Source organism: Nyctibius grandis, chromosome 4 (assembly GCF_013368605.1).
Source record: "Nyctibius grandis isolate bNycGra1 chromosome 4, bNycGra1.pri, whole genome shotgun sequence".
In the NCBI taxonomy this organism is placed as follows: domain Eukaryota; kingdom Metazoa; phylum Chordata; class Aves; order Nyctibiiformes; family Nyctibiidae; genus Nyctibius; species Nyctibius grandis.
This window is the reverse complement of record NC_090661.1, coordinates 77552840-77566731: the sequence shown is the minus strand read 5'-3', so window position 1 is coordinate 77566731 and position 13892 is coordinate 77552840. Positions and strand designations below refer to the sequence as shown.

Sequence of the window (13892 nt, the reverse complement as noted above, 5' to 3'; positions counted from 1 at the left end):
AAGAAGCAGTATGGAATACATCAATTTTATAAGGAGACTTTGAATATTTACTGCTGGATATTCAACTGCTAGCTGACAGTCTGACTTATGGAGTCCTACTAAAACTTACTATGGGTTTTTTCAAGAACTTCAGGTTGCTTTTCCATAGATCTAAATCTGTAGATTTAACTCTTGGGGCTCACTGAACTTTGGCTATGTTCCTTGTTGTATCTTAACCACCCAAGGTATGCTAAAAATATCCAGAGATGAAACCACTGTGTCTTAACTTGCAAGATGTGCTAAGTAGATAAACAACATGTTTTCTGGAGTGATTAACAAAATGACAGTGATGAATGAAATGACAGCCACTGGAGATTAAAAGAGAAAAATATAGGAAAAAAGGTTGAGTTTGGAAAAGCTAGATAAGGCTTGTGTCTCTGGGAACTGTATACAAGGAATACAAGAGCTGTGCTTTCCATTTCCCATTACATCTGTTTCAGTGTGCCAAATATCTGTTTTTCAGCCTTAATTCTCTTATGTCAATGGAAGGCACCTTGGAAAGGAGACTGAATGGGTCAAAATATTGATCTTAGATACTCTGGAAAATGAATGAGGGATTTAACTGTAGCAGCTGGATAAGGAGGGGAATTGATTGGGAAAGAATCTCAAGAATGGAGGTGAGATAAAGAGAAAGTATGACAGGATATAGAATGTGGGGTCAGCAGGGTCAGACCCTCCGTACATGCTCCAATAATTCTGCTGGAGCAAGACAACAGCCTGTCTCTGAAGGCTGACCATCCAAAGTTGCTTATGTCTGTCTCCAGCTCCTACTGAAAGAAGTAGGTCTTTTTCCACATACGTAGATGGAAATTAGACTAAGTCGTTATTTAACTAACCTTAGGGGGATGCTGTACACTGCCCTCTCTGATTCTTTTTCAAAAGCTGGCAGTCTTCAGGCAACAGCTGTCTTCTCACTTCTCACACTTCCCTGGCTCTTATCTCTACTAGCTTCTGCTTTTGGCCCTTATCAGCCATCAAATGTATTAGGGGCTTGTAAGAGAGAAGACTATGGGGTAGAGAGAAAAGACATGATAAGAAATGTTTATAAAGAGCGATGTTTTCATAAGATACTGCTCTTCCTCCTGAGAAAGAGGTGAGATCCAAGGGATTGCACTGAGGTGGTTTGCATCCTTAATGGAAAAGATTGCTCAGTCTGCCCTCCCCAAGAGCAGTGACTGATTACAGCTCTGCCACTGGTCCCCGCTGTGGTTTCTGTGCACTCTGATCCTGTTGAATCTCTCTGTACAACCACCAGATGAACCTGTTAAAACAACACAGGCTCTAATGCAAAGTCTGCAGACTGCACCCAGCTTTAACCATCCATCATCGCAAGTAATCACCAATGTGAACCAGGGTTCAGATAAGACCAGCTCATGAATAATGAACAGCTCGATAACCTGGGCCAAATCCATAGTAATGAACAAGCACTTTGAAGTGCCTGTAGCTACAGAGCAGTTCCCTTCATAGGAGGCACAAACATTCAATAGCTCTGTTCAGTCTGACAGCAGAGATCTCCTGGAGTCTGTGCAGATGCTGTGCTACCACTAAGCAGCACCCATGAGTGATTCTGCCATTTCCTGATGGTTGGAAGATTTATCTCCATCATAATAGGTATAACCACAGTCCTCCATGGAAAACAGTACAACATTCACAGATGTGAAGCTGTGACATTTGAAAACCCCAAATCTACATAACACTGTATTACATCTCAACAGGTATGGTTACAGGACTTTTGGATCAGAAGTAGCCTGGGCCAGCTGGCCAGGAGCAGAGGCAGAACTTGCCCAGGTCTGCAAGCACTGCAATCAGATGTGTCTGGGAGAGGTGCAGCCACTGAGAGAAGGCCACTTCTGTTGACCGCTCTGCTTTCTGGCACAATGGAAACCTTCTAGCAGAGCTGCACTCATCAGTAGGCAAAGGGGAGCTTTCCTGGGTTACAAGCTGAGCTGAGATGACATTACATGCTCTCACAGAAACTAAGCTCACCAGGAACGTTCTCCCATTCCAAGCACAAGGTACATGTATCTGACCTCATTTTTCTGATGTTTAAGGAAAACAGTTACTGAACAAAAACACTACGTTACATGCACAAGACTGGCCCTGGGAAGAGACTGGGAGAGCAAACCACAAGCACATGGTTTAGGACATGGTTTAGCGGGCATGGTGGCATTGGGTCGATGGTTGGACTTGATGATCTTTTAGGTCTTTTCCAACCTTAACAATTCTATGATTCTATGATTCTATACACGTCTTGAGAACGCTCGGATGCTAAATTATATGAAAGGGGAACAGAAGTGAACAGACCAGATCAGACCAGAGTGACCTTCACAGTGAGGCCATTAACCCACCATCCACAGATCAGGGAAATGCCTGTGTAGAAGAGAAGTCTGCAGTTGCAACAGAGTGGGCAAAGCAACCTATAAAACTTTTCTCTCTATCTTGCCAATCTAATCTAGAGGAGCGTGGCTGTGGAAACGTAGATGCAAAAGTAGCATAAAAGCAACTTTTTTTTTTTTAAGTCAAATACAGTTGAAATGAGGGAAGCTTGCAATGCTTCACAATCTGTGCCTATGGAAACATGCCTCGGAGTCAAAGAAAACCCAGATGCATCCTAATGTTATTGGAAGTCTAGAAAACACCACTTTTATTTCAATTATTCACTTGTCTGAAAATTATGGGGACTATTCCTTTGAATTAGTCACATAAAAAGCTTGAGTAAAATTGATTTTTATTAAGTATTTCTCTAAAAATGAAGCAAATTTATTTTTCCAATTGGCTACTTGACCCAAGTCATTTGGTATAGAAATTTCTGACCCCTTCTTCTCAGGCCTAAGGTGTAATAAATTTCAAGGATTATGATACATTACAGAAATGAAAAATAGTAGACAGAAAGAAAAAAAGCAAATCTTCGGTTGTAGGAAGGACTGGACTGCTCTGTCTAAAGCTTAGGTTTATGGTCAGGGTCAAGAGAAGGAGAAAGCCTAAAGCTACAGTTGGATTTGGGCTGGAAAGAGGCTACCAAAGAAGCTGAGGGCTGTGAAAGACTTGTCCCCTGAGGACAAGTCTTAATCTTGGAAAGGGCTTGGGCACCTTGTGTACTGCTCAGCCTAGGACTAGGGTTAGGCTTAAATTGAGGGTTGAAAGAGAGGAAGCCCAGAGACACTGTTGTGAGATTCTGCAAATGATCCTCCAAAGTAAACCAGGGGCTGATGTTGTAATTTCTCCTGCCAGGTTTATTGAGTCTCTGGAGGGATTGGGACCCTGAAACAGTAAAGCCAAGGAATAAAACAATTTAATAATTTTAATCACTTTTTTTATTTCTGACTCAGCTGCTATTTGTGATGCTCAGGGTAATTTTTCAGTAGCAGCACTGAATTTGGGATATACTAGGTCTATTTAGGGCTCAGAGTAACTGATAACATAACCTCTCAATTTCTTCTCACTTTTCCACCAAGAATCCTGTCTTGCTATAAATGTTACCTCCAAACCATCCCCCTGCTGCCCTCTGCTCTCTGAAAACACACTGAAATCTAAAGTTTCAGACATTCTAGGAATCTCTCCTGATTCTTTTTTTTTCCAATCTCTGAGAAACCTGATCCACCAGATGGGTGGGAGAGCTTATTGTTTTTTCGTCTGACATCTGGATTTCATTAGCAGACTCATGCGTGCTGAATCAGGAATGGGAGCTCAGAAGAAAGCAGATGAGAGTTAAAATTATGTTAATGCTAAAAAGAAATGCCCCGTTGTCCTCTCCAGCTTTGCAAACAAACACAAAATGTGAGTCATGTTGAGCTCAGCATAAACAGTACAGCCCTTATTAGCTGTACCCACTTAACGCTAATATTGGATATATTGTGCCTCAAGTAGCTATAGAGGAGAACATTGTATTATTTACTTACATATGTCAACATTTTCTGCCTTTCCAATAGTTTCACATTAATACCACCACTTTTCAGGTCTATAGTAAGTGTCTCGTGTCTTCTATTTAAATAGATTCAGTATAGTATGCAAGTAAATAATTCATCACAAACTAACCATAAAACTCCAGTTAAGACTTGCTGCTCAGGAGACTGCTGTAAATGATACCATCAAGAGAGACAATTGTTTTGAAGCTTAACAGGAGTGTAAGCAGTGGCCTAAAAGTCAGACTGTTATTAATTACCATAGCTTTCACTACTGAACAACAGAAACAGTAACACAAGCAGTAACCGTCTGTCAGTCCTGTACGTGGCGCTATGCTAACAGTCTCTGTATGACTGTTAGATCTCCTCTTATTTGCTAAGGCTGATGGTTGCAGGCATACAACATCCATCTTTACAGCCCACCTTATCCTTCTTCTCCCTCCTGAGCGCACAAGGACCTCAGGCTCTCAGACCACGAGTGCCATGAAACCTAGTCAGAGATCCCTGTCTTCTAAGGGTGCTAAGAGGAGATGAGGAGACTCAAAGTATTATTTGTGATTGGGTCACACAGAGGAAGAGGGATCGACAAGAAGCTTTTGGTCGTGTTTTAGAAGATCAGATGGGTCTAGGATAAGGAATCAAACAGAATTACAAAATAGTGAAAAGCTGAGAGGGCAGTGTGATTACAGATACTAAAAAAAAGCTGAACGTGGAAGTCAGGCCTTCATACTCCCCTGCAAGTCACCTTAAGAAAATGTCATACATCATTGAAACAGGCCTTTGTCCCTTCTTCAGAGCTTCAGCCTACACATTTGATGTCCACATTACATTACATGGGATACAACTGCGTAATACACTTAGATTAGCAGAAAACTGCTAGAAACTTTTGATCACTAATGCAAAAAAGATTAGCATGCTCTAAAATCAGGGTCTGGTTAGTTTTGTATGTGTAACAGCACTCTATGCTATCTCAGGAGATATCAATATCACCTATCCTGAGAAAGTTATATGCCTGTGACATGTGAAATGCAGACAGATATGTATTTCACCTGTCACAGCCATACAACAATCTCAGGATAGGAATGATACCCTTAATTTACATAAGTAACCATTTTCAAGGAAACCTGAAAATTCCTGGGCTTGATTCTCTACTTTCCCATGTTTTGTGTAAACACCTTGACAAGTGGCAAGTGCAGCACAAAAGCCAGAATGACCATTTTGGTGGTGGTTTGTCCTCATGTAAAGGGTACAGAGAATCAGGCCCAGGGACACCTGATATTACAGGAGGACTTTTTCATGATTCTTGGTAAAAAATTATGAAAGAAGCAGTGCAGTTTTGTCATTTAGCTCTAATCTATTAAACTTCTTAACCAGGATTTACAGAAATCTGTTTTAAATAGCAGAGCTCTAACTTGCATTGAGAAATACAAAATTAAGGTCTGGAATGACTACTATTAAGTTTTGTTTTTTAAAACTATTTAAACCAAAGCTGCCTTTCTACCTTAATGATAAATCTCCTTTGATATTCTGGGAAAGACTTGTTGTTTGCCATTTCTTTGAAAGGAGCCTTTCTCTCCCCTACTTTTTGCTCTTCTAGTTTCCTCAACTGCGTAATCAGGCATTTAGGAGTAACATGACTGCTATATAAAACCATCTCGGAGGTCCTCTCTGCTGTCATAAAGTCTCCTGAGGTCTTCTTTCCTCACCTACATAAGACCCATGGGGCAGCTTTTGGGAGGGCTGAGTGTGCACTTGGGCTGGGTGTTCTTGGCTGCCAAGTGGTGTGGGTACGCTGGCTCAGGTGGAAGTATTGATTTGTCTGTGCTGTTGTAGAGTTTTATCTATAGTTGCACACCTGCAATATGCGTTAAAATTAGAAATGGACTTGAAACCAGTATTTTGTATATGAAACCCTTGAACGTGGGAAATGTTCAGTGTTATTCTGAACTCATGTCCAAAATTACAGCTTGATACAGTGTCTAAGCGTAGTTGAAATATGCTCTTACTTTGCAGAATGAAAAAGAAGTTGTTTACAGGGGTCAGTAATACAGAAGCTCTCAAAAGGTGCTGCTGTACTTCTAAGCACGTTTCTGTACAGTCAGAGAATGAGTTAGAAACAAAGAGTAGCCAAGTATCTTGTGGAAAACCAGGCACAAATCTGAGGATGAACTAGTAATCAAGTTATGTCATTTCCAAAATGTCTGCTGTTGCTGCTAAAATCCTCAAATGTTTCAGCTTAAGTGCCTGTCTACGGGCTTTATTCCTTAGCTAATAATTTGGCACTGACTGTTCTCTGAAGTGAAAGGCTTATTCTTTGTTTTCTCTAATTACTATACAAACATTTTAGCTTTTCTGCCCCACGAAGGAAATTTAGAAGAACAAGCTTCTAGAAACGTGGGAAATGTATCCTTAAATAAGTCTTCTATCAGTAACATGACAGCTAATTTCTAGGGTAAAATACAAGATGGTAAGGAGCTAAGTTTACAGTAAGCTTATCAGCAAATCTATTACTTTTTTGCAAGGCGTATTTTGCTATTGAAAATAAGAAAATTTCAGATATTTAGTGTTGGTTTTGGTGAGCTGATGCAGAGAAATAGTGTAGGAGTTCAAACAGGACATGTCTGTGAACTGAAGTTCTGTTCTCAGCTCTTTCAGTCTAACAGTGGGGGAAGTTATTAGGTTTCTGAGAGTCACATTATACACTTGTACAACAAACACATTGAATTTCTGGATGTAGAGTGGAGTCAGAGCTAACACTTCCAGAATATAAACAGGGAAAAACAAAATTATGAAAGTGACTGCTTAATGGTACTAATTTTAGGGAATCTACGGTTTTTATAATATTGAAAGCATTAGGAATGGCCTTATGTCAAATAAACAAATTCAAAATAAATACAGATTCTGCTCTTACTTGAATTTGCAAGAAAATTAGCATGACTAGTCTCACAGGTCTTCAAAGTCTCCAGGTTTGGTGCTTCAGCTATCCTTTCACAGGTATGCACTGATTGGTGCTGCTGCAACAAGGAACCTGCAGTCAGTTTTTATGCCAGCTGCTCTAAAATACCATTAACATAAGGCTAAAACATGTGGCTTTTGCTGTATGGGCAGCAAATGGCAGCTGTATCAAAATGTGCTCCTTCTGGGAGGGAGTAGTGACTAGACAGCTACTCTAAACATACAGGAAGAGCCTCTTTAGGATTACAAACTGAATGCTGAACAAGCCCTTGCATCTTAGCATCAATACCAAGATCACACGGTTTATTCTCCAATAGGTGTAATGACTTCTAAACCAATTTGAATCCTTGAGTATTCCTTTGTAGCCACAGGATTGCTGGTTATAAGTGAACTCAGCTCAGAGTATACTCTGTAGGTAATACTGCTCTGAAAAGCATGCCCTGGACTATTTAATCAGATTGCATGATGCCTCCTGAGCTTGATGTCTGAGGGGCTGACATCCATGCATCAGTACAGCACAAAGACATGTGCTCCCGATCCATGCAGTGCTGCCTTCTCTTCTGCTTCTGATCTAGCTCACTCAGCCAGTCTGAAGGATATATAAAATCCCGCAAGGCATTGATGGGCATTAGTTACCTGACAAACTCTGTTTGCATCTTATAGTAGACCTTTTTATAGCTATAGAAGGAGCTGTATCGAAATATATAAGGCTCCTTTTTACATTTATTGACATAAGCCAGATACAGCAGAATAGCACCAATATTTGTGCTATACCAGGGAAATGGTATACCAGGGATTAATTTCCATTTAGTATCTTAATTTCTTGAGGGAAGTGACATAACAGCAGGGAAAGGCAGGACTGACTGGTACATCTTGACAGCAGGAAAATGAGAGGGCTGGAATTGTGTCCTCACAATCTACAGACTGTCCTGGGACAATCAGAAAGGCAAGGAGAAGCCGAGCTGCAGCTGCCAGCTGTTGCCAGCAGAAACTGCTGCACTGCCTTTTAGTGACTTGCTCTCGTTCTTCACTGCTTTGCTATCTGTTTGCCAGCTTCGTCCTCTGTGCAGTAAGTGAAAAGGGAGGGAGGGAGGGACAAGGCAATTCACTCCCCTGACAGTCGCTTTCTTCTCAACAGCCAGAGCATGTCCCATTTACCTGATGCCATCCCAGCCTCTACTCAGACCTCGTAGGCCTTCTTTAATTGGCCATGTGGATTATCAGAAAACACGTTTTCACTTTTGAGAAACTGTGAAACAATATATAAAAGATATAAATATTCATTTGAGTAAATGAAATGTATGAAACACTGGGAAGCAGAGAATGTTTCTTCTACTTCAGATGTGTTCTTCAACCTTTTGCCTTTTCAGCTGAATACCTTGTTGAAATAGATATTCTTCTAGAGAAAATTCCTTTTGAAAAAAAGTTATTTGATTGACTTTCTAAATATAGATTAAATGAAGCTACATTTTTACAGGTAGTGTTTGTGCACGGACATTTTGACAGGTGTTATTTCCAAGGTTTAGGGTCTTTTGTTTCCTGTATTTGTTGTTGTAATAAATGCCTCTTTGCTTCAACTTTTATGTTTTAGCAGTATTGTATTTTCCAAGAGTATTTTATTTAAAAGCACAGTGAGGAAGGATTGTGGTAGACATTAGAGCTGGGAGATACAGCGATGTTGAAGAACAATCAGTGATCTCTTATTGCAGAGCATTAAAATTTAGTTAATTACCATGGAATAGAATCACAGTATCATTAAAGTCTGGAAGGCGCCTCAGGAGATCACCAAGTCCAACCTCCTGCTCAAAGCAGGACCAACGTTGAGTTCAGGTCAGGTTTCCTAAGGCTTTGTCCAGTCGGATCTTGAACGCTTCCAAGCATGGATGAAAATTCCACAACTTATATTTCACACTAAAGCAAAATACTCTTACGAAGTGAGAAAACATGATTCACTTAATCTTCCATTACTCCTTTCTTATCAGTGCAAATGAGGAATTGATAAACTAGTGTAGTTCTGACCTGCTAGTTCTCTCTCTACCTTATCTACAAATCAGCTTGTGGAGGGCTGGAAACCAGCCGTTACTTTCCCTCTCAAGAGGAATGCTTGCAGTATTCATTTCCAAGCTAAGCACTTAATTACGGTTTATCAGAAGTTTTACTGCAAACTAAGCAAATACCAAATTGTTGGTAAACAGAGTCCAGATTTAGACCAATGCAATATTCAGTCTGCTTCAAAGGAGTTTAGAAAAGTCTCCCAGTGACTTGCACCAGATTTGGATCTGGTCTGTTGTGCACAGTTTTTAAATATAAATTATGCACATTTAAGATAATGAGTTGTATTATTAGTACGCAGATATGCAATAGTAGAAACATAAGGCTGGCAGATGCTTTGCAATGTTCTCTCTCTCGTCCCTGGACAGGATCACCTGTGAAAATCCTGATCGATGTTTATCTATACTGTTCTGAAAGGCTTCCAATGATCAAGAGGCACTCTATTTCAATGCCTCATAGTTAGAAAGAGCAGCCTAGTTGAAATCCAATACTTTGGACTCATTAGCTGTGGATCTGGAAAACAAACTGCCTTTCATGCAAGGTTTTCTACATATTTGCAACTTATTAATATGTCTTTTTGTGGGAGCAAACAACACTGGTTCTTCAGTCTTTCAATGGAAGTCATGTTTCAGAGATGCCAAATTAATTTCTCTCCTCTCCAGTCTTCCCTGAATTACTGTGCTTAACCTGGACCCAGCTGAGAATTTACCAATGCTGAAACCTTATTCTGTTGAAATGCCAGGTATCCATAAGGGTTTACATTTAAACAGAATTCTTTTCCTGATATCCCCCTTGTTGTCAGAGGGCAACTGACTTGAATTTATCTAGATAGTGAATATGTGAATGAGATTCAAAGGTAACCATAAAGAAGTTGGAAAACCTCAATGAAACCTCAAATTTTGTGGTGGATGATCCTCCAACACCTGTCATACAGTCCATTGGTAACCATCGCACAGCACCTGAGTTTCCACCCCAAGGTTGCCACAAAGACCAAGCAAGCAAGCCCTCTTACAGTATTTGCCTTTATTGCATCTGTTTACGTTGCATTTCCCACAGAAAAAAAAAGTTTGAACTCATATCAATAATAAAAACAGAACCACAGTAATAACGGCTTAATGATGGTGCTGAAGGAGGAGTTTGGTTTTGGTATTCCAGACTTTTGGGAATGTAATACGGAGTAGTGTGCTAGACAGCAAAGGGGGACAGGCACAGGTCACTAGATATTTCTGCTTTCTTTTTCACTATTTAACTGCTCTTATTCTGGTTTCTTAGGGTTCAGTATCTCCTTTCCAAGCACCCAGTTTATCAAGCAACTGGATGTAAATGCCACATATTATAGCCACAGTTTTAAAACTAGTACTTTGGGAGCATGCTGTTAAAGCAGAGCTGTTTGGATGCCCTCTACTCGCATACAACTGTCCAAGTTGCTTGCCTCTCTGATAAATGGTTTACAGCCATAAGATGCACAGCTTATTCAGAATTTCCAAAACAGAGAGAAATGAGTATTTTCTGATGTTTCAGACTCTTAAACAGCTTACATTTCCAGAGGTAAAATGGATATGACAAAATTATAGCCCACCATACTTTTGTTACGAGATTTCTGCAAGTCTTCATAATAAAAGTAGAAATTATCTGAGAAAATATATCCAGCTAAACTCAGAAACTCTGAGAAAACGTGGCAGGGCTAAGTTCAGGCATTTGAGTTAAAAAAAACAAAACAAAACAAACAACGCTGCAATAAATTTTGTAGTATATTTGATATGGAGTTGTCAAAGTGGCTGCATGTGGCAGAGACTGGAGAGTTTGACCCCTCATGCTATAACTGAATAAGAATACTGATTCTTATTTCACTCAGGTCAATGGAGAAAAGACATGTTTATCTGGAAGTCATCACCTGATATCCAAAAGACTACTGTAAAATGTAGCAACTGTCAAAATTATTTTTTTCAGAGTGAATTTTAAGATTTTTCAAAGCCTATGATCTCCTTTCATTCCAGAGCTCTCTGAAACATCATCTTCCACTTAAAAAGAAAAATAAATTTCAAGAGGTTTGTGTTTGTTTTGCTTTTTTAAAAATTAAGATCTCTAAGCCAAAACCCAGAAAGGTAAAATCTTTCTATCTTTGTGAAGATGGCAGCTTGTTCATCTTAGCCAGCCTTTGGTACCTGGAGGAAGTACAGCTGTGGACTCCTTGAATATTGCAGACGTTTGAGATCCTTGCACAACCATGAGGCACAAGACAAATCAGATTAATGCTTCAGGCATGAGAGTCACTGCAATCTTGCAGCCAAATAGCTGCCTGCGGAGCCAACTCTGCTGCCAAAGATCCACTATATCTGACCACAGGGAGGGACAGCTTCAGGGCAGCATAATCTGGCAGACTAAGCTATGGCCTAAGAAGAAAGGACTGAACTCAGTTTGACGCTGATTTCTTCCACATCCTGCATGAAACCACAAAAGCAAGTCTATGCAAACTCAAGCAGCCACAGTAATTACTTACTACTCCCATTGACTTCAATATGTGTTCTCAAGGTACTTTAGTTTTACAGGATCTGCTTCAAAGATCACTCTTGGCAATGGAAAGACTCCCACTGTTGGCCTCATTAGTATGGATCATGACACACATTTCATTCACAGATTTAAAAATGCAGTGCAAAACGAGGCTAATATTGTTTCCCTTTACGTATACGTCTCTGGTAGTATGTCTGTATTTCTACGAGCACGCACATGCGTTTTCCTCTATGAGTATAGTATAAAACTGGGACACACTGTGTAACAGTTCTGTCTCCCAGCGACTGGACTAAACAGCTGTGGTGCATCAGGGATTTGACTGCAGAATGGTGATATTTGCCCATAATTTTTTTTTCCACCAAGTCTCCATGATGTGAGAGTTCCTTGCCTGTGTATAAATTTACAGGCATTGTCTGGAAGATTTTTTTCAGAGAGCTTGGCACTGGCACAGGGATCAGACCAGTCTCCTTGTTCAGCATTCAGAAACATGGCTAGAGCCATGTGTTTTTTGAGTGACTAGGCCTGCACGTGTTTTCACAAAAAGGATTTGATGGCACCTGAATAAAGTTAGGACAGAGAGACCGGCAGATGGAACTGGTGCTTGGCAGAATAAGGTAGAGCAGTTTGGAAAGTTTGAATACAGAGATGCTTTGCTGGAGCTCTGAGCTTTGACCTCCACAAGTACAAACTTTGTTGCTGCCATTGTTGTTAATCCATTACTGCCCAAATTAACAAGAGAAATGACATATGCAATAAATGAGGTCTAGAATCTGTGTCCATGTACTTCCTTCCCAAAGAAGATTTTGAACCATGGCAAAGGTTCAATCACTCAGCAACTTCTTCGAACCTGAACTAGGCTTTTATTCACAAATGTCCATATACACTGTGTCTAACACTATACCCCATTATCCTGTACTTTCTGCATATTAAAGCTATATGATAGGTCTGAGTTTAGGGCGACGACATCACGGAAGTGTGGTAACATCAATAACATCCCTATACTGTAAAGGAGCAAGATTCATTTTATATAGGCCATGCATAGTACAAATGATCCCACTGTTTATATTCTGTAGGATTTTAAAATATAGACTACAGTGATAATAGGTGAAAACAGACAATGTAACTTTTTAAAAAAGGTCTTCTATGAGTTTCTACATCTGCTAGATAAATACAGGTAATAAAGAATCACATATCTTAATTATTCCTGGCCCAGAGCTCATCACTATTTTGTCCTGGCAAGGGCAAGAAAACCTATGGTTATCATGCACATGCAAAATGTACACTGGCACAGTACCTTCGAGTACACAAATAAGTAAACAAAGTTTTCACAAATCTATGTGTATATATTCATAATCATGCAACTAACCACTAGTAAACAAGATAGGAAAAGTACTCTCATCCCTCACCTTCCCTACTATTTAAAGAGAAATATTTTGTATATTTGATGGCACTGTCAATGATAATTTAAGAGCGCCACTGTATTAAGTTTAAGAGCACTGCTTTTAACCTTTATTCTCTAGACATCTTTCAGTTCAGTCAAGTCAATGAGAGTTCTATATGTGAAAGATCAGAGAGGTATGAGTCAGATGTTACCGTCTAAGCCACTGAAACTCAAAAATTAGTTCAGAGAAAATGTAGGTATGCTATAAAGATGACACTAAAGATAAAAAGTGCTGTGTTTTTTATAGATGTAATAATTGCAACAAACAGGTTTTGCAAAGGTAGGCAAATTGGAAATGATGAATTGCAGTCGTGACATTGCTCTGATTTCTGGTAGTCTCTAAAACAGAAAACATACTTTCTATTACTACAGATCACACAAGCTACCTGCTAAAATAACAGAAGTTTTCTAAAACCCATTTCAATTTCCAAACAGATAATTTTGGACAGGATATTGGGCAAACTGCAGATACCTGAGGTAATCAAATACTAAAGCTGGCATTTTTTGTTTATAATTATTTAAACTCCTAGAATATGATCATCGTATTAAGATATAAATCTGAACCAATACATGTATTTTCGCCAGTACGGTATACCATCAGCTTTTATAGCAACAGAAAAAGAACATACATCTTTACAGTGTTTACAACAAGCAGAATTAAGGGAGGATATAAAGTCTCAAAGTTGTTACACAAGTTCTTTGTTATGCAGGAAAAACTCCATAAAACACCCTGTTTCAAAATCTGTTTCTTATTAGGCAGTTACATAAAAAGAAAATAAAAATACTGTATGATTTACTGATACGCATTTTGTCCAAATCAGATTAGTTTATCTCTTTTCTCTATTCAAATTTAAGTACTTTAAAAAAGCATAGCTACAACCCTTTTTTTGGTAGGATTTGCAAAACAACTTTCATTTTTGACAGCACTAGAAAAACTAAGTATCAAAATCTAAGCTATTAAGTAGTGCATATAATGTTCAAATTAAGAAATC

General features: G+C 39.3%; 1 protein-coding gene across 6 annotated transcripts in view; it reads right to left on the bottom strand.

Moving 5' to 3' along the window:
• The window catches only part of ZCCHC24 (zinc finger CCHC-type containing 24), a 122409-nt gene that overhangs the window by 88440 nt on the left and 20077 nt on the right, over positions 1-13892 (bottom strand). For 3 of the 6 annotated variants that reach the window (XM_068397924.1, XM_068397923.1, XM_068397922.1), the window contains one exon: positions 6853-6955. The exons of the other annotated variants lie outside the window; for them this stretch is intronic. In XM_068397924.1, the coding sequence (XP_068254025.1) occupies positions 6853-6955 (103 nt within the window). The remainder of the gene's footprint in view (positions 1-6852; positions 6956-13892) is intronic. 6 annotated transcript variants of the gene reach the window in all.